At 46.0% G+C, this 27,979-nt stretch overlaps 2 protein-coding genes across 9 annotated transcripts in view; one reads left to right on the top strand and one right to left on the bottom strand.

The window, feature by feature from the left end:
- SUDS3 (SDS3 homolog, SIN3A corepressor complex component) overlaps positions 1 to 16,604 on the bottom strand; it is a 205,037-nt gene extending 188,433 nt beyond the window's left edge. For 7 of the 8 annotated variants that reach the window (XM_059408540.1, XM_059408538.1, XM_059408542.1 and 4 more), the window contains exons 1-6: positions 16,295 to 16,603; positions 13,943 to 14,012; positions 11,533 to 11,588; positions 9,705 to 9,776; positions 6,605 to 6,624; positions 5,166 to 5,322 (exon numbers count right to left, since the gene is read on the bottom strand). In XM_059408540.1, coding sequence (XP_059264523.1) covers positions 5,166 to 5,322; positions 6,605 to 6,624; positions 9,705 to 9,776; positions 11,533 to 11,588; positions 13,943 to 14,012; positions 16,295 to 16,436 — 517 coding nt within the window. In that variant the 5' untranslated portion in view covers positions 16,437 to 16,603. Of the gene's footprint in view, positions 1 to 5,165; positions 5,323 to 6,604; positions 6,625 to 9,704; positions 9,777 to 11,532; positions 11,589 to 13,942; positions 14,013 to 16,294 lie in introns of all 8 variants that reach the window. The other variant, XM_059408537.1, reaches the window with a different exon arrangement.
- A 3,947-nt stretch (positions 16,605 to 20,551) lies between these two features.
- The window catches only part of TAOK3 (TAO kinase 3), a 182,899-nt gene continuing 175,471 nt past the window's right edge, over positions 20,552 to 27,979 (top strand). Inside the window, exon 1 of the mRNA XM_059408535.1 lies at positions 20,552 to 20,829. The gene's annotated coding sequence lies outside the window, so the exon portion shown is untranslated. The remainder of the gene's footprint in view (positions 20,830 to 27,979) is intronic.

Below are 27,979 nucleotides of genomic sequence, written 5' to 3'. Positions count from 1 at the left end.
TCCATTTTACTAGCCTAGTCACCAAAATAACCTAATCAATTTTCATCCAAAAGACAACTTCAGCAGAAGGAAGGTGCTCTGAAAAACACCTCTGAAATGTACTGGCCTGTCCCCACCACCATCCAGGAGAGTGGGGAGCAGGCCTGGCCATGGTCCACATGGAAGATGCGACTTGTAGGGAAGACCACCATGTAAGTATCACAGCCCCAAACTACACATATTACCTACTCCACTCACTTTGCTCCAACCTCCTGCGAATAGATTTTTCACAGAGGGGAAAGTATATCGGACTACCTGGGTCTGAACCCACCCAGAAGTTCCAATTCTCACAAGAAGCAAGAGGCTGGCCTTCTGAGTCTATAATATCCAGGTCCCTGGAGTTTGGCCAGTGAGAGTCTCAGTGGGCTCAATCTGGATCCACCACAAAAATCAAACTTCTGAGAGTAAAACCCAGACCTTGGAGCATGGCAGCCCTGGAGAAGGCACTTGAGCGGTAAGTCAGCTGGCCTCGCAGACGAGCCCAACACAACTCTGACTTACATCAGAAAGCCTCTCAGAAAACCCAAGACCTTTTATGGGTCCAACTGAACGTCAACAGTGACCCAACTGAGCACCCAACACACCAGAGGTGGGAGGAAGAGAGGAGACAGAGCACTGAATGAGTTCTCCTCTCCCAACCACCTTGTCTACGTGACAATAGGGCAAATCTTTCCTACTCTGCTCACCAGCAAGGCCCGCGGGAATGGCCACCGGACAGACACAGGCACCCTCCAGGTAGCACCAGGCATGCTGGCTAAGAAATGGGACGCAGGCTGCGCGTCAGTGTTGGGCAGAGCCATGTCCCTATGGAGATATTTTCCCGATAACATTAATTACCTACAATTACCATACAATTAGCACTTCCCTGGGGCCTTGGGTTCCACAGGTCTCTGAACCTAGTCATTCACTCCAACAGCTTACGGGCCTACGGCACATAAATGCAGTAAAAGCTTCACAAGAACATACTTTAACTACTAAAACCACTGTTTAGCCACTGAAAAAATATCAGCTACAGTGATTCAAAGGAGCATCCTTAAGAATGCTGGGGCACCTGGGTGACTTAGTCAGTTGAGCTTCCTACTCCTGGCTTCAGCTCAGGTCCTATTTCAGGGTCCTGAGATCAGAGTCCCAAGCCGCACTCCGCACTCAGCAGGGAGTCTGCTTGCGTTTCTCTCCTTCTGCTTCTCCCCACCCCTTGCAATGCTGGTTTGTGCTAATTATTTAAAAAAAAAAAAAAAGCCACTACAGCATAACCACTATAGCAGATTGGCAATTGCCCCCAAACCAGAAGCACGGCAACATGGGAGCCCAGTGGCCCAGAGCAAAGCCCAGGTCCCTCCCTAAGGGGTTGGGAGGGGCTCATCCACATCAGGAATGGTGCTGTGGATACTGGTAGGAGATGGGTGGGGAGAGGTGAGAGAAGAATCAAGATCAGGTCTTCAGTGACCAACCAGGATAGGATCGAAGGGCTCCATCTCCCTCGGGACAAAGCTCTCCGGAGAATAAGGATGGTGTCAAGACAGTGAACTTCCTCTGAAAACACCTGGATTCTGCAATGGCAGCACCAGCAAAGCCGTCTTGGGGACAAGCCGGCTCCACCCAAAGTCCAGATCACCTCTTCCACTCTCCCCAGCCAGGTATTTCATGGGGACTTTTCTCCTTGCCTGGACTTCCAAGGTTCCTACTCACTGTCATCTGTTCCTCATTGCGGGAAACCACACCCGCATCAGAACAATCACAGAGCCCTCCATCAGGTTTAACGATCAGTAGAAACAAACCTGAGAAATCTTCACTTTCATTTAGGAGCATGCTCTGTGGACACCGCCTTACACTGGGCAAGACGAAGAAGCTGTGTCAGTCTTGTAACTAGGAGAATACAAGCTCCCTGAGGACACAGGACACACCTACTCGCCTCATTTTATGAATCACTCAGCAGCACACGAATCCACAGTATTTCCGTGGTAGAAAGTCCATATCATGTGGTGGGGAAGACCAGTTCTGGCTTACACACTACCACACTGGGACACTTTCAACAGATGCCTCCATTCCTCTGAGGCCGCTTGGCCAAGTAAAGTCAAAGGACCTTACAACTTCCCAGTGCTTACTCTATGTGCCAGCCACTTTTTGAAGCACCTTACAGGCACTGTCTCACCCCATCTTTGCACCAAACCTCCAAAGCAGATTCTACTGTCTCCTTCCTAAATAAGAAAACCCCACCACAGAACCAAGTTCATGACAGGGCCAGGATCCGTCCACATCTATCAGCCTACCAAGGCAGTTCTCATACTTTTATGTAATACCTGGCTCGAGAGACATACTCAGGAAGCAGTCCTTCAACGTTATATTTTGGTATCATGATTTTGATTTTAATATTATAAGTACTCGTGGCTCTAGGTATGAATCCATTTATCTTCTAAGGGAAACTCAAGGCTTGATGAGGTCTTGAGTAGCTGCCACAGGGGTCTGAGGGTTGGAAGATGCCCCAGAGAGGCAGAAATTTACAAAAGAAAACGAAGTAGTGGTTGGCGGGCTGTTGAGACAAAGCAGAAAAGAGAGCTATCCTCAAGACAGAAGAGGACAAATGGAAAAAGAATGATAAAGCTCCCCACACTTGAAAGCTTGTTAAGTTCACACTGATTAACTGGGTTACTTACCACCTTGGCCTCAACTGCAGAGAAAACTCACACTCAGGAGACTCCATCTATACCCTCACTACTCAGTGTGGTCCAGGGGACAGCATCAGCAGCCCCTGGCTGGTGGTTAGAAATGCGAGATCGAAGGCTTCACCCCGGACCCGCTGAAGCAGCAGCCGCACGTCATCGAGACCCCCAGCTGACTCACACACACCCCCAAGGTGGGGGAGCACTGATGGAGAATCCACCCCGGTCTCCCTACTGACAGGACGCCTTTCCGCCTGCACAACCCGCTGTCCTGAGTTCTTCTCAAGCAGTGTGGGCAGTGGAGAGAACCTTCCGCTAAGTCCCGCAGAGTCTGCGAATGCTTTCAGGGCCCTTCACACAAAGCACATCACTTGATCCCCCCATTCCCAATGGGTTATTTGGTCTAAGCGTCCCATCAGACTCTAAATCAACGTTTTTCAAGAGATCTTCACGTGGAACCAGAAGAGGAAACTTTAAGAAATATCTTTTCCGGGCAGAGCCAGGCAACGCTGATATTGGGCATCAATCCACAAAAGTGAAATAAGTCAGTCAAGGAGAGAAATGAAATCAGGCCTTTAATCCAGCACCATAGCAGCACCATCTGTGGAAACACTAATTATCCTTCTAGCTCCACTGCCTTTTCTTCCGACACTCTATCATTACCTTGGCACAGCTTTCCATACCAAGGGTACCAAATGGCTTGAGGAAGGACATTGGTACCTTTAATGCCCATGGCTAGCTTTAAGCACTTGTGTAATCTACTTCACTGCGTCACAAATGACTTCCCTGCATTTATTTGTCTTTTCTACCCTGGCAGGCTCAGCCTCCAGTCACTGGGGAGGCCTCCTGTCCCAGTTAAGATTCTGGCTGCAAAACGGCCTGGCCAAACGACGTCGATCGCTTGTCAATAAGCGGGATGCCAAATCACAGGTAAGGTGATGGTATTTTTCCCTGCAGATGGAAAGGGAGCAGCTATAAACCGACACTATTTCCCACTTGCCTAATGAAGACTCCTGAACATCTGGTGGCTCCAGCAGAGAGCGAGGAGGCATCAACGCCAGAAACAGCCATCGTCAAACAAAATGGTGTCCAAGTCAGAAAACAGGCAGGCAGACTGGTACCACACAAGGCAGCACCGTGCTAGCGGGCTCATCAACAAAGCGTGGCCACAAGAACAAGACAGTGCTGTCTGGAGATGCTATTTTAACATCCGCTCTCACCAAAAAAAAAAAAAAAAAAATTTCTAAGCAGAGGCCTTCAAGGAATTAATTCCTTCTGCCAAGTCTTTCAAGGAGAGAGATTCCAGAAGAGAGATTCTTCAAGAATCAGACCCCCCCCACCCGCTTCAGACACACCGCATTCTCTGTGAGGGGTTGGGGCCAGACGTTTATGTCAATCGAAGGGCCGTGTTGGGTCATAGCACCAGAAATACAGAAGAGGAAATACTACTTCTCAACTCTTACTTTTTAAGTCCGCCCCCAAGAACTTAATCTGAAAACAACTCTTACGGACGTCTGCAAAAACGAGACACGCCAGAGCTGCAGCACCTTCTGCGCACGGTAGGAGTGAAACGTGAGGGTGTGCAGAAGGCGCGCGCTCACGCGGCCAGGGGACCAACTCCCCACTGGCTTGTCTTGCAGTAGTCACTGACAGAAATTCTGCCAAGTTCCAAAATACATAGTTCGAGCCACTTCCTGCCCTGCACCCTTCTAGGATTCATCAGTCTACATATGGCAACAGAACAGCCCATATTGTTTCTCCCTTAAATTTGCCTACATCCTGCTGAGTTCCCGTATGCGGATTACTAAAAACTAGAAGGCAAGGGAGGACTGGCACAGAGTCTAATGTAACTTTACTACCTTTACAGGAAACTAGTTCAGTTTAGCTTACTCCTGCCAAATCTGTACCAACTCTGTCTGAAATGTTCACAATAACACCGAGGGAAGGGATCTAAGAGCACAGATGATACAGTCTAACGCCTCTGTTCTCACATCTAGGTCAAAGGAAGACAATGCCTTCTCTGTAATTAAGGCAGACTGAAAAACACAAAGCAGAGAGATTCCTACCACCCCAGAGGGACTCGGGTAAGTCATCCACGAATGCCAGATGACCCAGGAATTTGAATAAAGCGTAAGCCAGCAGTGGCAGCCGTGACTAAAGGTCTACCATTCACTGAACACCTGTTCCGCACAGGGCACTGTGCTAGGCACTCACATTTCTGACCACAATCCTGTGAGACAAGGTCTGATCAGCCCCATTTTGTAGAGGGGGAAGTAGGCTCAGAGACATTCAGTAGCTTGACTGAAGTCACACAGCCAGTACCACATGGAGCTAGAACTCTGAGCCGTCGGGTCAAAGCCCACCCTCCCTCCAGCTCACTCTGGAGAAGGAACACAGGCAGGACCGCAGCACCCCTCCGGGTCCCACCCAGGACTCCCGGGATCCCTCCCTGGGGTGCTTTCATACCTCCCGTCAGCTCCATAGTCAGCTTTTCATTTTCGATCATTTTCTTCTTCTCCTCCAGCTCAGCAATCAGGTTCTCCTTCAGCTCTACCTTCTTGTCTTCGAATTCTTTCACCGCTGCCTTCTTTTCTTTAATGTAGTTTCTCTCCACCTGTTCAGTCTGAGCGAAAGAGAAACACAGGCTAGGGCTCCGTGGGGCCCTTGCAACCAGAGCTCCAACTCCAAGCCTGACTCTGCACTCGGGAGCCCAGAAAACACCTTTACGAGAAAGGTGGGAGAGCAGCCCTCACACGTGCACTGGCAGTAGTGACACGTCTGGGAACGAGTTTCCCCAAGAATGCGTAAAACTGAACCATACGACTTCTGCTTGTCTTTACGAGCGTACCCCCACTTGCTACTCAGTATTTCCTCTCTCCCATCTCTTACACTGCATGGCTTCTATGTTAATAGAACTTAAGATTCTCAAAGACAAACTCTTTTAAAGCCACAATTTCGGAGGAAAATAGTATATTCCAGTTGTAATACCTACATTCAAAATTAATTGCAATTATAAAATACTGAATCAAGGTGGTCCAAGTTATTATATTTGTTGGTATTTATGCCAAGATGAAGATCAACCAGAATAGAAGATCATCTATTAGGTAACCCTGAACCCTCAAGTACTCAAACACTGAAACACTGAAATACCAAATAAAAAAAGCATTAGTTTTTCAAATCTCACCATCGTATTAAGTGAAGAACAAGGGCACTTACGGTGGCCCACAGCTGGGGATCCCATAACCCTGCGGGCTGTGACAATGCGTGCTGCACTGACTTCAGAGTAAAATGGTGTCTGATAACGTGCTCTGCTAAAGCATGACATTCTCACACTCCTGTGTGGCTCTGATAAAGTTGGGACCTCCCACACCTACACACTAGCCACCCCAGGAAGAGATCATCATCCAAGATCCAGGCCACCATCTCTGCACCACCACACTATGCTTCACAAAGAACCAACACTTAGATGTCTGCTGAAGGAAAGCAAAAATGTTAAATCCGTCTTTCCTACTGACCCAGACAGCTTCAGCTGTAAAACCTGAACCACTGAGCCAATTCAGATGCTGGACTGCGTCAAGGACCAATATAAAAAATTATTAGGCCATTATAATTCAGACATACTCCTGGACAGCTTTCACAGGAGATAAAAGTCAACAAGAAAGCAGTGAGAGGCGACATCCCCTAGTGTCCTGTGACTAGCAGAGGCTGTTCAACCTACAAATGAATAGATGGGAATTTCCAAATTGAGACCCAATATGTCCTTTAGTCAAACAGAACAGTGACGAAGGCTTGCAGCTGGGGGCTTAACTGTCCATTTGGTGACAGAAGGAAAGGTTCTCTGGATTGGGAAAGCAAGATTCCAGTCTCACAGAGGGCCTGCAACCCAGAAGATCCAAGGTACTTACTTCCAGCTGGAGGAAGAGCTCTGAAAGAGATAAAACGTGCAATTAGACTCGCTAGGCTGTGCCACCTTTCTAGACAGTGATGGTAGGATTCATTTAGAGGCACTAACTGCTTTCTAAGAGCACGGTAACGCAGAGCAAAATGCTTCCATCAGTAAAGTGCTGATATACATGAAGGGGAAGGATGGAAGAAACTCTCCTGACTAGTTAAAATCTGGCCCCGTACAGGATCACTTCCGGCAATTCTGCCCAAGGTTAAAAGCAAGCAGCGGGAACCAAAGTACCCCAGCAAAATAACACTGAAAGTTATCCCCCTTCTTTCACTCAGTACCTACAGGGTAGGATGGGTCAGGAAGGAGCAACGCAATTAATCCAGAAGCAGAGTCAACACTGATGTTTTTAAAGCATGTGTGAAGGCCTCTGTGTGGCAAGGAGGGACAGGCCCAGAGAGCTCAGAGCGCAGAGGTTCTGAGCCCCCCGGGGGCATTCTTCACAGGCCACCAAGCCCCCTCGTCTGGCCTCATCTTCACAGCAACACCCACTGGGTCTGAGTGCAATTCCAAGCTTCAGAGTTAATAGAGCCTTTCCTGAGGACCCTTCACTTGCCAACCGCCCCTCGGACATGTCCAAGCAGCCACCAGAGACTGGTCACCGGCTTCATCACCCGCTTTATGCAGGCAACTAGCGGCTGTTTAAGCAGCAGCTCCCCCCACCACTAGATTGTAAGCCTCTCTAGAGCCAGTCCTTTGAACAAAATAGATCCACGACATCTCAACTTTTCTGGGTGGTGGTCGAGCTGTTGCCTACATCACAAAGATTGCTGGGGAACCCACAACTCCCGGAGGCCTGGATTACATTTTACCATGGTCTCCTTCACAAATGTGATAAAGCCTACGGATCTCTTTCCCCCGAAACAGCATCTACGCACAGCCACAGGTAATTTCATAGAAGTTTTGAGTTTCAGGACTCCAGATTAAGAAATCAGATCTCAATGAACAGATGCTGAATAAGAAATCTAGGGGCACCTGGGTGGCTAAGTGGGTTTAAGCCTCTGCCTTCGGCTCAGGTCATGATCCAGGGGCCCTGGAATCAGACCCCACATGGGGCTCTCTGCTCAGCGGGGAGCCTGCTTCCTTCTCTCTCTCTGCCTGCCTCTCTGCCTGCTTGTGATCTCTGTCTGTCAAATAAATAAATAAAATCTTTTAAAAAAATAAATAAAAAATAAATTTAACTAAGGAGCGGTGCCTGGCTGGCTCAGTCAGTGGAGCACAGGACTCTCAATCTGAGGGTTTTGAGTTTAAGCCCTATGCTAGGTGTGGAACCTACTTTAAAAAAAAAAAAGAAAAGAAAAGAAAAAGAAAACAGAAAGAGAAAAATAAATTTAACTGAGGAAAGGAACAAGTATTTTATCACCCAGAAGCCCTGATCACTCTGGCCCTGGGAATGGCTGAGCACTTGAGCCAGGGCACACCTAGCCCAACACGCTCACTCAGTCCACGAGTGCTTTAGATGCACAAATGAATTTGATGCATTGCCTATGTGCCATTCTTAGAAACTACCCCTGCACCAAGTCAAAATGGCCATCAGCTCTCAGAGTAGTAAGAGGTCTGAGTTCCAACAGCCAGGCACCAACACAACAGGAACAAGTGGGTTAGCTCTGTGAGAATGTGCCTTTCAAGGCTTAAGCTGGGACTCACTTAGGAGTTCTTCAGCATTTATTCCTGGGGGGTGAGGGGGCAGGGGACAGAAACTTTTCGTGAAAGAACCTGCAAGAACAGGACCGAGAGCGGAACTAAGGAAAGCCACTCAGTGTGCTGCGGTTCTAGCCGCGGCTCACGTCAGTTTACTTTCCTTACTTGCCTCTCACGCCAGTTCCGTGAGGTATGTGTACTCCCCTCCACAGATGGAGAACCTGAGGTTCCAAGAGCAAACCTCCTTACAGGCATAAGATCTAAGGTGCAGAGAGGAGACCAAACCTGGGCCTTCATCCCTCCACGGTGCACCTTTCCCTGCTACAGGGGAACACTGGGAAGGTGGCAAGGGATTTCACCGATGTCCCAAGGAGGTGCCTTAGGAACTCAGCTCGCAGTGGGGGTAACCTCAGGGGCAGCCAGAATGTGGACAGAGACTATTATTTCCTGTTTCCCAGTGCCTCCCATGCCCTTCAGCTCCCCTTCTGCCTGTTGGTGTACAAGGGACATCTACTTCCCAGAGAATGGAAAAGTTCCACCAATGGGAAGCTGGGAAGTCACCGGATCAGAAAACGAGAGGACAGCAGCCCGAGGAATGGCACCCAGACCTCATCTGAAAACCCAACATCACTTTCACCACCAGGGACAGATACCATGCTGGCGCTCAAAATGCTGGCTGACGAGGAGCTTCCAAATCGAACACTTTTGACACATTCCCTGTAAGCCCCGGAATGCTTATGCACTTCGAACGGTCATCACATCTTACTTTTTGCATGATTCTTCATTTACCTCAGAAAGTTCCTTAACTTTTTCCACGCTTGGATGTCTTCTGTCAATGAAATCGCACATTTCCTAAAGTCAAGGACAATGTGTTCCACTATTTCACTCTGCTCAGAGCTTGGATATAGCAGGTGCTCAACAAATTCTTACTGAAGGAATACATTTGCTCTGTTACAGTATACTCTTCCCCCGAATGCCTGTAATACTCCAGGGGAAAAACAAGAACACCCCTTTCTCCCAGAGCAGAGGATACCAGAAGAAACGACCTTCCAGCAAGAGTGAAACAAGCTACAATTCTTTCCCATGTAGCTCCTCTCATGGTCCACTCAGGCAGCCACGCAGGTGAGAAAGATGTATGAAACCACTTACCTAGGGGAGCCAGGGAGCCTGTTCTGTATGGAGCCACCACTAGGAAGCTCAATTACAGGCCGTTCATCGGCCACTGGAAGAAAGATGAGCCAGTTTTCTACAACTGAAACTCTGGAGTCTCTCTTCCCCAAAACTCTCCCCTCCCCCATATCTAAGAATATAGAATTTGCATTTTAGACAACAGCTCTTATGGCCACATTATATAGATGATCAGTAAAAGGACACCTGAAGATGATGTGTTCCCACCTGAGACAGAGCCTCACCTGCATTTCGGATCCTCTCTTTGTACTGTTGATCTAGTTTTTTCATCCTCTTCTGATATTCCTGTAACGTACCTGATTTTGAGATTTACAAAATAAAACGTCACTTTGAAAATCAATCTGCCCTACATTTCAGTTCCTAAAATTGCCTAGCACCAGCAATAACTGTTTTAATACCATCAGAGTAAATAAAACCAGGGAAAGGAACGTGCAAACAAAGCTAACTAGACTCTGGTTCTCAACCAAGGCCCTGAGCAGAAATCACCCCACCTAGTGGATTAAGACTCTGTAGCAAGTGACGCTTGCTAGAGCAAGTGATGGGAGTGGAAAGGTACACGCTTCCTCAAGTGATTCTGATCACCTGCTGCTGCAGCTGGAGTCAATGGGCCTCCCTTTTCGGAAAAAAAGCTCATTTTCTCAGTAAGGCCCAGATGATACACTGTCCAGTAGGACTTTCTCTGCAATGGCAAAAAGGTCCTAGGTTTCACTGTTCAATACGGGAGCCACCAGTCATACATAGCTACTATGCATCTGAAATGTAGCAAGTGCACTGAGGAACTGAATTATTAATTTTATTTAATTAAATTTAAATAGCCACACACGGCCAGTGACAATTCTGAAAAGCTCAGGTATAGATTTTCACCCAATGTCTACTCAAGTCATTGCTGTTCCAACATCAGTGAATTAGGAGAGTCAGAATTAATGTGGGAAGGGTTTCCTGATCATAATTCATTAGTAGGGTATCATTTTCAAAATCTCTCACTCAACCATGCCAGGTATGCCCTACAGACTTGCTAGAGTAGAATGTATTCCTTTCTCTGGTAATACTTCCATTATTATGGAAAGGAAATAATAAATAAATAAAAAATAAAACAAAGATATATAAATGCAACTCATGGGAACCATTTTTCACTATTCAGCAGAAATCAATGTCAGATGGGGCAGTTCAGGGAATATAAGGACTTAGTGGAAAAGATGCTTCACTGATGAGGGGGCCCCCCCAAAATAAGCTGAAGCGTTGCTGGCCACAGCTGACCTTGAGCTCCCAGTGCACCCCACAGGGCTAGACACCTCTCATCACTAATGACATCATTGGCTTCCACTCTGTGCATTTCAAAGATTGGAAAACAAATTTAAGCAGGAAGAAGTGATGCACCCAAGGCCAAATTTCCAGAAAGCAGTACAGTAAGGATTCAGGCCCGTGACGGCCCTGAGAGCCAACGCTCCCAAGCCCATACTGAACTGCCTTTAGCTGGAAAGAGCTACAGATACAGTTCACTTTTAAATTACCAAGCAAACCACAGGGAAGACAATAAGGCTAATCCACAGCTCATCAGCATTTAGTTTAGGAAAAAATGGTGCAGTTTCATGTATTCTTTAGCAATATCTCTCTCTAGCTTTAGGCTCACAGCGGTTTTCAGTTCATGCTCTTCAAAAAACCCTAAGTGAGGGTCCAAAAATGTTTGAAAATCACCACTCTCCTGAGAGCAGAAGAGAGCAAAAATTTTAAATCACTCCCCACAGGGGCGTTAAATACACAGACTTTGAAGGCTTGTGATACTCAGCGTATTTAGAAACAAAGGGTGCGGGGTGCCTGTGTGGCTTAAGTCATTAAACGGCTGCCTTCAGCTCAGGTCATGATGCCAGGGTCCTGGGATCGAGCCCCGCATCGGGATCCCTGCTTGGCGGGGAGCCTGCTTCTGCCTCTCCCACTCCCCCTGCTTGTGTTCCCTCTCTCGCTGTGTGTCTCTGTCAAATAATAAAACCTTAAAAAAAAAAAGAAGAAAAAGAAAGAAAAGAAAAGAAACGAAGGGTGAGAAGACACACCAACCTTCCTGCAGCTGCTGCAACTGTCTCTTGAGGGAAGCCAGTTTATCCTGATACATCCTGTGAAGAGAGACAACGAAAGCCACACTGAGAGACAGAAGCATTCAATACTCGATTCCAAAAGAATCTACACACAGGGACCGCCTGTGTGTAGGCTGTTACCGGAACGTTATTAACGTCCTTTAGGAGACAGAGAAAATGGGTCCGCCAGCTGGTTTAAAATGTACCAGCAGCTAATGGGATCAGAAAGGGACAAGGATTCTGTGTTCTTGAATCATATCCCAGTTCTGCAGACTCTCCTGTATTATTGCACCTTTAGAGAAGCAGTCCGAAATCTACAAAAATGAAGACACGCAGATTTTAATAAATAAAGGACAATGATAAACAGGCAAGAAGATACAAAGAAAAATCTAAAGCATGACACCATTCCCTTCTGGATTTAGAAGTATAAATAACATACACGAAAACATAACAAAGGCATTAACACAGTAGCTCTTCTATCAACTCTACAATTTGATTATAAATTCTAAAGGAGTAAGATTATGCCTTTGGCACGTTTTGCTATGTAGATAGCATAGCTGTGTAAGCACCAAGTTAATAAACCTTCGTGTCATTTTTTAAAAGCACTACTCTTTTAGGATCAGAAATAATAGTTATTCAGTAACAAAAGTTAAAATGCAGGATTTATTTGCAGCCCCAGCTGGGTGAAAACACACAGCACACACAAAGCAAAACCGCCTAGCGCATTATTCTCTCCCCGCAACCCCACACCAAATGGATTATAAACCATTATACACTCTGACAAGTCTGTTTTGTTTTGTTTTTAAGATTTTATTTATTTATTTGACAGAGTGACAGTGAGAGAGGGAACACAAGCAGGGGGAGTGGGAGAGGGAGAAGCAGGCTTCCCACTGAGCAGGGAGCCCAATGTGAGGCTCGATCCCAAGACCCTGGGATCATGACCTAAGCCAAGGTATACACCCAGTGACTGAGCCACCCAGATGCCCCACAACAAGGTCTGTTTATATGGTGGATTCCATAAATGAATCAACAGTATTTTTGCTTCTACCTGAAAATACCCCCAATTTTACAGTGACAAAAACAAGATTTGCAACCTGAACGAACACTGTCCAACAAATAACAGGCACAAGAGCTTTCTGACTACTCCAATAAGGGCTGTAAATACAACTGAACTATTTACACGGAAGAGGAAAGAGTTGGCAGAATCTGGCAATTACACAGGTGGTCTGATCAAAAGATCAATGAAAATTCTGATGTACTCTCAATACTCACCTTGAATCACACAAAGCATTCAATTTTAATAAAAAATTTTTCTGTGTCCTGTATAGAGGCACATTCAATTAAAAAAAAAAAAAAATCTCAAAAGAATGCTTATACATGCCGAACAGAGAAAACAGATGTATAAACTGCACACGATAGGTCAGTATTTAGAACCCAGTATATTCAATTTTCCACCACACCAAATGCAGCGAACAATGCCTTTGACTTCTGAGTTTGTACTGAAAAAATAAGCAAATAAATTCAGATTTGGTAAAATGAAAGGTATGTGGAAATGGTTCAAAGTAAATCAGTAAAAAGCCTGAAGGAATAAAGATGAAGACCAAGCACAGTTTCAGGAATGAAGCTGTGAGAAAAATCACGTGAATTATTAAAGGAATCCTTCTTTATGCAGCATTGGTGGAATTTAGCTGAATTACCCCCTTTGGGTTCCAGAGCCTGAAAAGAACAGAATCCAGACAATGGTCACGAACCATTGGCAAAATAGGGGCTACAAAAAAAAGGAATGTGGATCACCTAGTTTAAAGATAAAAGAACTTAAAGTCAAATCAAGAGCCTCAAAATACATTCAACAAATACTTCTGAGATCTATTTTAATACAGTCTTCCATCTGTGTTTAGAATAAAAACGAATGGTTCTGGTTTCTCTAGGCACAGTTAGAGAAGGCTTGGGCCAGGATGTGTGACCAGAGGAAAGGGCACTGGAGCAGGAGTCAGGAGCCCTGCTCTCCAGTCCAGCTCTCCGAGCTCTCTAGGCGCCAGCACACCATCAGCTCTCAGAGGGGTCATTTCCATCTGAGACCCAAATAGCTATGATGCACCCTTTATCCTGAGTAATGGTTTTCACATTTAAACAAAAACATGAAGAACTGGGGAACAATTCCCTCCTGATACGTGGCCTTATTTCCCTGGAATCATTTCCTTCAAGGTTCTTCCTAGCCAATGCTCAAAAGATTCTTTTACCAGGAAGACCGATTACACATGACAAATTTAAAGGGGGAAAATGCACAGATACACTGGACTTTGGAAGCTTCCAAAACCATACACACAAGGTCACTGTCAAGATTTACTTGTCAATTCTGTATTCCAAGCAAGAAATATAAGAATCACACTCACTGTTCCTTCATTTCTACGTAGTCCTCTTCATCATGCTTTGCCAGGTCAGTTTCACTAGCATCTTCGGTATCTAAATAAAATCAGGGAAGAAAGGTTTGTTAAAATCATTTCATAAAGACACTATCACCTGACAAAGGGACGCTTAAACTTCTGTAAAATGAACGCAGGCCCATGGGAAGCCATCAATGAAAAAGATTACATAGTTACTTTAGGAAAGAAAATGCCATTTCCAACTTAGACACGGCCAGTCTTTGTCTCAAGTGCAACCAGAGCACAGGGTCCGTGAGACAGTCGTGGTCAAGGCTGCTACTTCTACAGAAGCCCCTCTGGCTACTAGGAAACAGAGGTGTGTCAGACACGACAACTAGAGGCAGCCAGGCCTTGCTCACTGTTCCAAGATGACCTAGTAAGTCCATTCTCTTCCGGTCTATGCCCTTAACGGATTTTTACATCACATCTATCCAAAGGAGAACCCAAACCAATGAAGTGAACTCTAATAACTGAAATTATTTTCAAAGTTACAACTAAAGGGAGAAGAAAAGAGACAAGATGATAAAACAGAAAGTGTTTCAAAACACTTTAAACATTGTTCTTAAAGTAAATAGTGGAGTGTCTACATAATTTCAACAGCCCTGCTTGAGCAAGCATAAAAATTTATTTTGGCTTCGCCGCTCCCCTTGTGGGCATTAAGAGCAATTACAAGTGTCTCACGTTGAAAATCCCTGGTTAAGGCCTGTCTTCAAATGTGGTTCAACCAAAAGCAAGTAGTTCCTTCAACTTTTTTTTTTAAGATTTTTTATTTATTTATCGGGGGGGGGGGGGGGGGGAGCGAGCACACACAGACAGAATGGCAGGCAGAGGCAGAGGGAGAAGCAGGGTGGCTCCCTGCCGAGCAAGGAGCCCGATGCGGGACTCGATCCCAGGACGCTGGGATCATGACCTGAGCTGAAGGCAGCTGCTTAACCAACTGAGCCACCCAGGTGTCCCAGTTCCTTCAACTTTATTATCTGCACATGTCGCTGTCTTTTTAAAGGCTGCTGCAGATCCAAATCCTCACAAAGCTTTCTCCTCTCTTTCAGTCATGAGACCTTCACTGAATTCCTGTCATAGGCCAGCCACTGTACTAGGCAGTGGGGGAACTGAGATGAATAAAACCTATTCCTCAGTCCGGCAACTAGTCTAACCTTTTGCTCCACAGCCCTATATTCCACCCATATATTGGTCTCTATCTCCCCTTTCTTCTCCAGTGTCCGTTTTTTGTTTTTTTTTTTTTTTAAGATTTTATTTATTTATTTGACAGAGATCACAAGCAGGCAGAGAGGCAGGGGTAGAGGGGAAGCAGGCTCCTGGCTGAGCAGAGAGCCCGATGCGGGGCTCAATCCCAGGACCCTCGGATCATGACCTGAGCTGAAGGCAGAGTCTATAACCCACTGAGCCACCCAGGCGCCCCTCCAGTGTCCTTTAATGGTTTTTCCTCCCCCACCTTTCTCCTTCTCCAGTAGCTCCTTCCTCAATCCTTCGAAAACTGTCTTCCTCACACTTGCCAAACTGTAAAGCCCAGTTTGAAAAGCTGTGTTCTTAGAGGCAGTAATGATAACGGGAAGAACGTGGAACTGAAAACACAACACCTGGGCACCATTAAGCAAATCCCTATCTCCCCCCTGACCCTGCTTCCCCAGAGTTACGAAAACGTCTACTGAGTACCAGGCTAAATACTTTATGCACATCTCATTTAATCCTCACACCTACGCTAGGAAGCCCCGTTACAGTCAGGGAAACTGAGGCTCGCGAGTAAGCTGCCGAAGGTCACAAAGCTGGGTTCAGTGAGCCAATTTAGACGAAGATCTGCCTGATTCCAGGTTCCGTTCTTTTAAGCAACCTGAGTTGCGCTGCCCAAAGCAGGGCGGGCTGAAGCATTTCCCCGGGGTGGAGGCTCGGGGAGAGCACCTGGAAGCCAAGCTGGGCTTTACTCTGATTCTCTCCGGACCTCAAAAGGAGAGGGGTACTCAAGATACTCAATGGAAGCCTTTCTCATTCCAACCAGGAAAGAACTGGGGTTCACCAGAGACGGCTGAGGGGAGGACATAATCTTCAAGAGACCTCCAGCTCTGACAGCAGTTCCCCAAGTCCCCCCTTCCCATAACTGTTAGGGTACGACGTCCCCGCAGAAGCCCCGGGCCCAGCGCAGGTGGGGGTGACCTCCTGGAGCCGCGCTCCTCCCGGCGGCCCCTTCAGCCTCCCCCAGCCCCGGAGGTCGCCCCGCCGGTCGCCCCGCCCCACTCCCTGCAGCCCACTCACTCCCTCAGCGGTCCCACCCCCGCCCCGGGCGGCCGGGCCAGCCAGAGGACGCACCTTCATCCGACTCGCGGCCGCGGCAGCTGCGCTCGTCGTCCTCGGCGCTCTCCAGCTCTTCGTCCTCCTCGGGGTAGTACTCCGGGGCCGGCGGTGCTCCAGCCGGGGCCGGAGCCGGAGCCAACAGCCCCGCGGCGCTCATGTCGCCTCTGCCCGCGGCTGAGCGTGTCACCCAGCGACCGCGGCCGCGCGCCCTGCGGACTCGACGCCCGCCTAGCAGCCCCCGAGGGAGCCGCCAACTCGAGGAGCGGGAGCCGCGGCAGCCCCGGCGACCCCTTCCCCCTCTCCGCCAAGCTCCGCCCCGCGCGCCCGCGCTCGGCAACGGGGGCCTCGTGCCGGCGGTGACTTCCGGGTCGCGAGCTGTCCGAGGACCGCCTGACTCCGTCATCCTTGCGGAGGTGGAGAGGCCAATGGACGCCCCCTTCGTCTTAACCTCGGCCCTTTCATCGCCGTCTTTAAAATCCTCAACGCGTAGTGGGGAGGGGCGGAGACAAGATCTCTGGAATTAGGCAAATCTTTGGACAGGCCTGGCCGCAGCTAGGACCCCGACGCTCTCAGGCGACTTCTGGAAACAGCCGCCAGGCGGCGCAAGGAGCCAGAACTAAAGCGAGGATCCTTAGCGCCCCGAAAGAGGCAGAAGGGTTGAAGGTGGTCTCTCATTGAAATAGGTGAACATGATCCATCTCCTTTATGGGTTAGGAAACGCTGACATCTAGAATTTTCGTGATCATCCCCCAGAGCCTGTATCCTCCCCTAATTGGAGCTTTATTGAGAACTAAAAGGCAAGGATGCTGATAATTCCCTTTTGGAGTCAGTAAAAGGGTGTTTTCCCAGTCCCTCGGAGTCCTTTCTGTTTGTATAGGTGTATCAGTAAGGTCTTCTCCCGATTTTGCAAATGAGAAGTGAACATTTACCTAAAAAATGGTAGCGTCCAGGCTGCCTTGTTTACACGATTATACCCAAGCGCTGTATATTACTGTTGCCCCATATTTTTTAGAATATTAATTTTTTAAAAGGTGCTTTCCCCCAACCAATAACTTGCTAATATCTCTCAGCTGAGCAAGTGGAACGTTCTGCTTGCAGGAAGTTAATTAAGCTAACATAAGGAAGGTGCTATGTGGAAACTTAGAAAACAAGAGAGCTGAATACCTGCATGAATTAATTCATGATTCCCTCTGAGTAGTAGACACTGTGTTATAAGCTTTGCTTAATGAACAAATTTAGGATGTCCCTTGTCTAGTTGTGGGTAGCAAGAAAAGGGGTAAAGAAAAGAGCCTATGATGTTTATTTGTCTAAAGTAACCCTGCTCTCTCTATGTTGCATCCCATTCTCCATAGAATAAGTAACTTACAAGTAGCGAGGTTGAAAACAGATCTAAAAGCCAGGGTGGGCCCCAGTATCCTGATCTTTCATGACCAAATTCATCTCTGAATGGAATCCCCGAGTCTTCTCAAAGTGAAAAAAAATTTATTCTCATCCCATTTATTTTAACATTTATTTTCTACCTTGTCTTAATGAAAATCTTGGCTCTTTATGGGAGATCTTTCCACCCAACAAAACTCAACAATTTCTAAAATGGACTGCTCCAATGTCTTTCCATGAGTTCAGAGATCTTCTGAAGCTCTTTCTAAATAACATTCTCAAGACTCACTGTAGATGCACCATCTGTATTTAAACTAGGATTTTAGAACATCCTCTTGCCCGAAGGATGAAGTCATTTCTATTTTTATTTTAGATCACATCTAAATTATTTGTAATCAGCTATATTGAGCAAGTTGGGTTTCCATCAGAAGCAATAATCATAGACCAGAAAAAGCACCAACATTTTAGAAATTAGAGTTCATTGATATAATGAATAATAAAAAAAAAAAAAACAGATTTGACTTAGTTGCTAATTGATTTTTTCAAGACATGGAATTTTTATCTTGCTTATGTTTTCTTTCTACTTGATTGCAAATAACATCTGTTAATGGTCATGCATTTCTTTTTTATATGAATAGACACAACTGAACACTGGTAGTGAAAACTTACTCCATTTCTTCAATCCATATTTCCAGCTGCATTATTGGTAGAATGAGCTCTTAATTTATAATTTGCTCTTTCAGAGGCGGACCTAGTCAGAAGAGTTCTGTTGTAACTTTTGTCTTACCTAATATAATTAGTATATAATATATTATATATATAATATAATAATTAACAACTATAGGTTGTTGAATATAATAATTTTGGGGGCTTCCTGGGTGGCTCAGTCAGTTAAGCATTTGACGTGGTCAGGCTCTGTGCTCAGCAAGGAGTCTCCTCGGGATTCTCCCTCTGCCCTTTTCTTGCTCCCTCTAAAATAAATAAATAAAATCTTAAAAAGTATTTATATGTATTACAATTTTGGATAGTCTCTCTAGACCTTTAAAAATCAAGATCCCACAGACTTACACTGAAATCTCTCATCCCTTTCTAAAATGCTAGTCAACACTGCTCAGGAGGCACCTACTTCAGAACTCAAATTAAGTCCTGCCAGCCTCATTTCCACGGGCCCCCTCTGCATACCCAAACACCCCAGTTTGAAGGGGAGCATTGTAACTGGAATGGAGTATCATTGTAAAACATAGGAAAAACACCTACAGTGTTTAGGACACAAATTTTGTCAGCAGGAATTAACACAAGAGTTAAGGATGGAGAGTTTTCAGAGAGCCAAGTCCTACGTGCATCAAATGAGGCTTAGCATCAAACTGTGTGCCTGAAAGGAAACCATTTCTTCATAAAATGCTGAATTGCCAAAGTCCGTCAACTTTGGGGTTTATGAGTAAGAGTAGCAGTTTTCAGTTTCTGGTATTGACTTAATCAACCTATACAGCTTCAAAAAATATAAAGAACGGCTCCCAGGAACAAGACGCACTTTCACCCAGGGGCAGACCAGTCTCCGATTATCACAGGTTGCACTTTGGCCATTAGTTCACACAGAATCATTAAAAACATTGGCCCTGGAGAAACGAATATGCTGACTCAGCGCGCTGAAGCCTACCCCACAGTTCCTGCTCCTACTGTCAAAACGATTATCAAAACTCACAAACTGGGGCTCCTGGGTGGCTCAGTGGGTTAAAGCCTCTGCCTTCGGCTCAGGTCATGATCTCAGGGTCCTGGGATGGAGTCCTGCATCGGGCTCTCTGCTCAGCAGGAAGCCTGCTTCCCCCTCTATCTCTGCCTGCTTCTCTGCCTACTTGTGATCTCTGTCTGTCAAATACATAAATAAAATCTTTATAAAAAAAAAAAAAACTCACATTGGGACGCCTGGGTGGCTCAGTTGGTTGAGCGGCTGCCTTCGGCTCAGGTCATGATCCCAGCGTCCTGGGATCGAGTCCCACATCGGGCTCCTTGCTCGGCAGGGAGCCTGCTTCTCCCTCTGCCTGCCATTCTGTCTGCCTGTGCTCGCTCTCTCCCCTTCTCTCTCTGATAAATAAATTAAAAAAAAGAAATGCATATATATCATTTTAATAGGAAATAAGTCTATAAAAAATTTTTTTTAAAAACCTCACAAACTAATTATTTCTCCAGTTTTGTCCTTATTCCTACCAAAATGAGCCCCATCGGTGTTGAATGCCTTCCTTGCCTGCTCACAGTATACACGTCGTGTGAAGATCTTTGTGCCCCCCACAGCATTAAACTGACGTCTGTCGAACGCAATGCAAGGGCAACTCTCTTGCCAAAAATATAAAAAAAAACTTAAATTCAGGAAATATTTACAAGTCCGGAGTGAATACACGCTCTATTAACTGATGGCATCACTACTTTGGGAGCTGAGTAAGAATGGAAGAATGGGGACTTCCTCAAAAGCTCTCACACGGTGGTCCCCGGGAGTCCCAGGGGCCCTTGCCTCTGGGAGGCTCCCAAGAAAAGTAAAGCTGCAGAGGAGTGCCAAGAACTTTGACCCTGGTGCAGCACAAACAACGCCGACCGCACCCCAGGCGGGCCCGCGGGGTAACTGAAGTTGCAGGGTCTTCCGCGTCTTAGGAAACCCCGCCCCGCCCCGTCCCGCCCCGTCCCGCCCACCGCCCGCTCCACCAATCCTCAGGCGCCATCGACCGCTCGGCTTCCCAGGCACCTCCAATCAAGTACCTATATCCGGCCCCAGTCCCGTGCCCCGCGGTCAGGGGAGGTCAGTAGAGGGCCTATCGGAGCCGAGCTGGGGGCGTGGTCGGGGGCAGGGGGCGGGCGAACTGAGACGGCGGGGCGGAGCGCGCTCGTCGCAGTCGGGTGCGATTGGCCACCCCTGGCAGAAGCCGCACCTCGGACAGCAGCAGCGGCGGCAGCGGGAGGGTCCGTGTGGCGCCCGGCGGCGACGGCGGCAGGGTCCTGCGTGAGAGAGTGGGTCGCGACACCGAGGCCACCGGCGGAGGCTCCGCGTGGCCGGACTCGACACTCAGCGACCCGAACCGGGGACCCTCCCGGGGACAAGCGGCAGAAGAGCGACTCGGGAACAAGTGTGGGAGAGGAAGCGGCGGCGGTGACGCCGGGCCCCGGGTGGTGACAGCAGGTCTGAGGTGAGAGCACCGCGGCTCGGGACGGTGACAAAGTGAGCCGAGGCAAGGAGACCCTGGGAGGAGTGAGATCGGGAGGACTCGTGACGGGAGTCCTGGAGCGAGTTTGTCCGGACGGGGGAGAGGAGACCCCGAGAGGGGCCGGGATAGCGGGTCTGAGCGGGAACCGAGAGAGGGCTTGGGACAGCGGGTCTGGGGGAGTCCCCGAGAGGGCTTGGGACAGCGGGTCTGGGAGGGTCCCCGAGAGGGGTTGGGACGAGTGTGAAGACAGGAGACCCCGAGAGGGCTTGGGACAGCGGGTCTACGGGGAGTTCCCAAGAAGGCTTGGGACAACAGGTATGAAGGGAGAGTCCCCAGGAGGGGCTGGAACAGCGGGTCTGAAGACAGCCCCGAGAGGGCTTGGGACGGCGGGTATAAGGGAGGGAGCAGGTCTGAGGAGAGGGGACTCCGAGAGGGCTTGGGACAGCAGGTGTGGAGAGAGGGGACTGGAGAGGGCGTGGGACGGCAGGTCTGACTGGGGGGACCCCCCCCCACTAGAGGGGCCGGGACAGAGGGTTTAGGGGAAGTCCCCGAAAGGGCTTGGGACAGCGGGTGTGAAGGGAAAGGACCCCGAGAGGACTTGGGACACCAAGTCTGCTGGGGGACACCCCCCCCCCCCCGAGAGGGGTCGTGACAGCGAGTGTGAGGGAGACCCGGAGGCGGGCTTCGGAGCGTGCGAGTGGAAGGAGAAGGGGGGAGCGAGTCTGGGTCGGGGTCGCTGCACGCGGCGAGCCGGGACTGCCGGCAGCGCACGGCGAGGGGAGGCATGCTGCTCGCAGGGTCTGCAGCCAGCCAGTCTCCCCAAAGGTGGTGTGTGAGATGCGGGGCAGCCCGAGCCCCGGTGTTATGCTCCCGCAGAGCAGGGATTATGTAATGAATCCTCTCCTAAGTAGAACGCAAGGGCTGGAGGGTCTGGCAGAAGCGCTGAGATCTTGGCACGAGCGAGCAACCGACCGCCCGACCTCTCTCCTCGCTGGCCCCCTGGCTTCTGATGTGTTGCTCAGAGTTTGGCGTGGATGCCTTGAAAGTGAGGGGCTTCTTGACATTAATACCTGAACGAGAACGTGGAAAGTTGGAGAGAGGGCTTCTCCAAGCCCAAGGCAGTTGAAGGGGAAAGGGATCCTTTTGGAGACCCATGTCTTGGATTAATTGGGATGTCATTGGTGATAGTCCCTGTATTTTTCATTGCTAAGAAAGGTTTTTAGACTTGGCAGCCCTTTAGTTGTTCGCTGTGCAGATTCAAATGAACTATACACTAAGTTTGTTTAGCTTTGATGTGTTGGAGATAGTTGGGAGGTCAACCTGAATTTTGAAAGGAGGTGTCACAGTGGCTAATAGCCACTTTCCAATTAGATTTCTCATCATAAAAGCTACCAGGACTGAGCTTTGCGCTTAATTCTAGGACAAGCTAAGGAGAGAGATAAGCCTGTTTAAACCAGACGCTATGCCCTGGTAGGAGGCAAGTGTGTGTCTATTAAAATAGACGGAGGTGGTGGGAATTGGGGGGTTAGCCTCCTACTTTGATGGATGTGAAAATTAAACTAATGACCAGGCTAGTTGTTCACAGTACTTAGGATATGTTAATACTGCCCTACCTTTCAAATGTTCTCTTAAATGCACAAGCTTTGTTACAGTTGTGCCCAGCACTTTTGCTGTGAATTTTTTAACCTTTTTCTCTGTGTGTTTTTCCTCTTCACTCCTTCTCTTTGCAACTAGTTCCTTTTTTTATAGGAACAGACTTAGAAGATGATGGTTTGGGGAACATAATAGAGAATGTCATTATCATTTCACAGTTACTTAGATATCTTCTTTGCTTCTGGTTTAGACTATGTCTTATTAGGAACTTTTGCCCTTGTGTAGTAATGGGCAGCTTCAACGAAGGGGAAGAAAGAAATGCTGCTTTCTTTTCCCAAGACCTAATGGAGAAAGCTTACTTAGAACTGCCTATTTAAATCCACGACAAACGTTACTGAAGTCATTTTCATCAGGGTGATAGTAAGTAGAGGACATGTGTCATTTGGGGATTTTATTTGATATTACCTGATACAGAGCTGTTCTTATATGACTTCAAAGAGTGTGGAGCTGGATATGGTTATGAAAATGCCACCAACTAGAAGTCCTCCCCTAAGAAATAACAGGGAGGTAAGAAGAGCAACAATGGCGAATAAAAATTTAAAATATGCCGCTATAATTTATTTAAGATGTATTAAGTATGATTTTTATGCTAAATTTATTTTTCCAGAACTCTAGGTCAAATTCAAGTAAAAAATAAAGTCAGTTAAACCACGAGGTTATTTACAAAGGGCATATATTCATTATATAGTGCCCAAAACTTATGAAATGGTCTGTGGAAGGATTGGGAATCTGAGGACCAATAATTCTACAAATAGAAATGTTTGAACAGATAAGCTCTTTGATCATACTTGTTAGCTCATTTCTGACTGGTACAGATGGTAGTTTCTTAGGACAAAACATTAATTTTAATTTCTTACAAGAAAAGAAAGTGTTCTGATACTCCCTGGAGTGATGACTAAAGCAGTCATTTCAACCACATTACATTATGGTATTGATCCAGAAATGATGAAGAGAGAGTCATTGTAATAGAATTTTTAGTGATAGGAAGGGCCTGTAGTCACTTTTTATGCCTTGGGGTGATGAGAAGGTGGGATAGGAGGGTAGGAATTATGTGGGAATTTATTTTCATTTATTTCACAAAAGAAAAGTACACCACGAGAAACTGCAAATATGTGAAGTTATTACACCTGTGCTCATTAAACTATTTCTTTTCAAATTAAAAAACATACCGAGAAGAGGAAATTAAGAAGGAGCTTTCCACGTCCATGTGAATGGTTATAGCCACAAGAGAATGCAAGTCCTTTTGGTTTGGAGTTCTTTTTTTTTTTTTTTTTTTTTTTAAAGATTTTATTTATTTATTTGACAGAGAGAAATCACAAGCAGGTGGAGAGGCAGGCAGAGAGAGAGAGAGGGAAGCAGGCTCCCTGCTGAGCAGAGAGCCCGATGTGGGACTCGATCCCAGGACCCTGAGATCATGACCTGAGCCGAAGGCAGCGGCCTAACCCACTGAGCCACCCAGGCGCCCTAGATTTTATTTCTTCATTTGACAGGGAGAGACACAGTGAGAGGGTGAGAGAGGGAACACAAGCAGGGGAAGTAGGAGAGGGAGAAGCAGGCTCCCTGTGGATCATGTCCTGAGCCGAAGGCAGATGCTTAACAACTGAGCCACCCAGGCACCCCTGGTTTGGAGTTCCTAAAACTGTTCTTATTCTTGATTTAGCAGGATACGAGTACTACCCAGTAAATACAATAACCCATTTTGCCCTTTCTTTACCACTTGAGTCATATACAGTCAAACCATTGTCATCTCAGAGTCTACCTTGATATCTAATTTGGTTTAATGTTTAAGCCACCCTGAATAAAAGTTCTCATTGCTTGCCAGTGTGCATATTTTTTGGTTTCAGTCGTATAGAAGAATGAGTGAAAACTATTGGTACTTTTATTTTAGAACTTCTGTGAAAAGCCTCTTTCTTTCATAATCTTTTCCTCAGTCTTTGTTTCTCCCCTCCCCACAAAAAGAAAATAGACAGAAGTCTTCCACCCAAGTGTTTTGTGACTCTCCTAAGGGAAGACTTCTTTACAGTCTTCAGTGAGATTCAATGAGCTCATCTTCAATGATTCTGTCAATCCGTGAGAACCGTTTTGAATTAGCAGTTTTGAGTCGTGAGATATTGTACAGTTGCAGTTCAGCATAGGGAGTTCAGATTCTGATTGTTTAGCTTTATCATCCATTTAATTGGTTGCTTTGTTATATATGAAGATATGTTAAAAGTTTGTTACTGTTTCTTAAACCCAGACTGAGTCAAAACAATACAGAACAACAACAGCAACAAAAAAGTAAGTGGTATCTATCAGTCTAGCTGTCCTTACAGATAAGCTATATTGACTTTATGGACCAAAATATGATCAAATTCATTTCTAAACTACAGGCATCAAATTAAAAACAACAACTATTTAGAATTTTTAGGATTACCAGTGGGAATTAAATTGATCATTCAAGCTATATATTATTTAATTTACCTAAATATTTTATTAATCAACCTAATGTGTTTTTTTTTTTTCTTTCTGACCTGAGGTTTGTTAGAGACATTGAAACTAAATTATTTCCATTTTACAACAGAATGACTTAGGGGTCAGTTTCTTGATTTGTTAACACAGATCAGCCTCCTAACCATTGTCAGGTATCTCACACATATACATTTTTCATCCCCAGAGTGAGGGAGAAAGAGATTTTGCCTTGTAATAGACACTTTACACCTAGAAAAACCTACTCCATTAAACAAAGACCTGCGGCTCATGTGGATTTAGATATTCACATTGAGAATGTACTTGCTGGAGTCTAGTCTTTGGGGCCCTTCCACTTAACCTCTAGCCTCAGTGAAATGATGGTTAGCAATTCAACCCCACAATATACATTTTGTTACATTTAATATTTCAGTCAATTATCAAAGTGCCAATTGGAAGACTTCAGTTTTACTTCCACCCACTATTTCTTTTTTTTTTTTTTTAAAGATTTTATTTATTTATTTGACAGAGAGAGATCACAAGTAGACAGAGAGGCAGGCAGAGAGAGAGAGAGGAGGAAGCCGACTCCCTGCTGAGCAGAGAGCCTAATGGGGGACTCGATCCCAGGACCCTGAGATCATGACCTGAGCTGAAGGCAGTGGCCTAACCCACTGAGCCACCCAGGGGCCCCCCACCCACTATTTCTGATGGACAATGGGATAACCCTTTATTTCCAGATCAAACTAGGACTATGGGCAGTATATATTTGTTTTTATATGTTTCAGCTCTGTCTAATGACACAGGCTTATGTCCACAACTATCAAGGCTTATGACGATTCAAATAGATTTTATTTACCCATTACAATAGATGGCACTAATCAAGGCAGAATGCTTTCTTACATTAACTAATAACCTAATTAGTCTCACCAATAGACACAAGAGAATGGTAGCTTGCGGCCAATCTTCTATTCTATTGTGAACATTCGCCTTTACTTTTTGAAGTGTGTGCGTGAACACACAAGTATTTCCAGAAGCCACATATTGCTTTTAAAATGATCTAGGTCAAGCATTAATAGCAGAGATACAAAATTACAATATTATGCTTCGTGTACCTTTATGTTTCTATTGTCTCTTGTGTAAAATTTCTCTTCTGTCACTGTATACCAGGTCCTTGTTTACATGTGTTTGTTGGTCTTTTACTATTCTGTGAGCTCTTCAAGGCAGAGCTGGGAAGTTCTCATCTATGCATTCCCCATGGCAAGCTTAGTACCAGGCACAAAATACGAAGATGCTCCATAAATGTGAATTGAATGACTGGTTGAATTAATGATGAGCAAATTAGTAGATTGTATTTACGTTCACACTTTGTTTCTTACACATCAAAAGAGACAGGGATTCCGTTGGAACATGAGCAAATGTTAGCTTTCTTCATCTGTCATGTAAGAAACAGCACGATACATTGGAAGGAGAAAGGACCTTACACTAAGAGAGACTTGGGTGTCTACTTTGGCTTTGTCATTGTGCCAACTGGGTAAATTACTTAAGTCTTAAAGCTCTCAATTCTCTCATCCGTCAAATAAGAATACATACCTCACAGGATTCTTATAAGGAATAAATGAAGCAGTTTATGTAAAGCGCCAAACACAGTGACAAGCACATGAAAGTGTTTAATAAATCGTAGCTGCGTATTATTTTAATCACTTGAAACAATTTTTTATTGTTTTTTTTTCTCTATTCCCAGTATCTAGTCAGTTGCTAAATCCCATGGCTCCTGATTCCAAAAAGAATAATTAAGAGACTCACATAGAGGGAAATTGAGACAGTGAGGTTAAGTGACTTCCCAAGGTCAAACAAAGGTAAATTTGACCCCTGTGACCTAGATCTGGTTTTTCAGCTCACTACAGTTTCCACTTCATTCCTCTCAATGGTCCAAGAAGGAGCTAACAAGAGCCTTAATGGGTGCTGGGAAGGATTACTGTGCCAGTATTCAGTCTCCTTTTCTTTTTCATACTTCCTAAATACATTGTTTCTGTCTTACTCTCCCTAAAGTAGAGCTCTGGTTTTGTCACTCACATGTTCAAATTAATAACTCCTCATAGTCTACTGAATTCAGTACAGATTTATCCAACTGTTTTTAGGTTCTTAATGCTCCATTATCTGTGTGTGTGTTTGTATCCTGTGCCCCAACCAGACCAGCCTACTTTCTGCCTGAATACTTCCTGATTTGCCATCCTCAGATCTTTGTTCCTGCCATTTCTTTTCCTTAGAATGCCTTCTTTTCTCCTTTTCCAGACCTACTTCTCATGCCATCTTCATGAGGCCTTTTCTGATCATCCTCCTTGCTTTTCTTTTCCTTGAATTCCTTAAGTATTTTGTTTTCTTATTACATTAATATTTTCTCTGATTTTACATTATAGGTTTTGTACTTGTCTTTCCTAAATGTCCATCTTCTTGATTTTAAAAGGACAGTGACATACACATCTAACCAGGTACCTTGTACCTAGTATCTTCTCAATAAATATTTGTTGAATTGTATTAAATTCAAATACTTAATTTAGGTTCAAAAATAATTATTTAAATATAATTATTGCTGCCAGGGAAGATAACAGAGATAATTCTCTTTTTTTTTTTTAAGATTTTATTTATTTATTTGACAGACAGAGATCACAAGTAGACAGAGACGCAGGCAGAGAGAGAGAGAGGAGGAAGCAGGCTGCCTGCTGAGCAGAGAGCCCGAGGGGCTCCATCCCAGGACCCTGGGATCCTGACCTGAGCTGAAGGCAAGGCTTTCACTCACTGAGCCACCCAAGCGCCCCGATAACAGAGATAATTCTTTTTTTTTTTTTTAAGATTTTATTTATTTATTTGACAGAGAGAAATCACAAGTAGATGGAGAGGCAGGCAGAGAGAGAGAGAGAGGGAAGCAGGCTCCTTGCTGAGCAGAGAGCCCGATGCGGGACTCAATCCCAGGACCCTGAGATCATGACCTGAGCTGAAGGCAGTGGCTTAACCCACTGAGCCACCCAGGCGCCCT

Source organism: Mustela nigripes, chromosome 8 (genome assembly GCF_022355385.1).
Source record: "Mustela nigripes isolate SB6536 chromosome 8, MUSNIG.SB6536, whole genome shotgun sequence".
Classification (NCBI taxonomy): domain Eukaryota; kingdom Metazoa; phylum Chordata; class Mammalia; order Carnivora; family Mustelidae; genus Mustela; species Mustela nigripes.
Note: the sequence above shows the minus strand (reverse complement) of the source record. Positions and strands in the feature narration are given on the sequence as shown.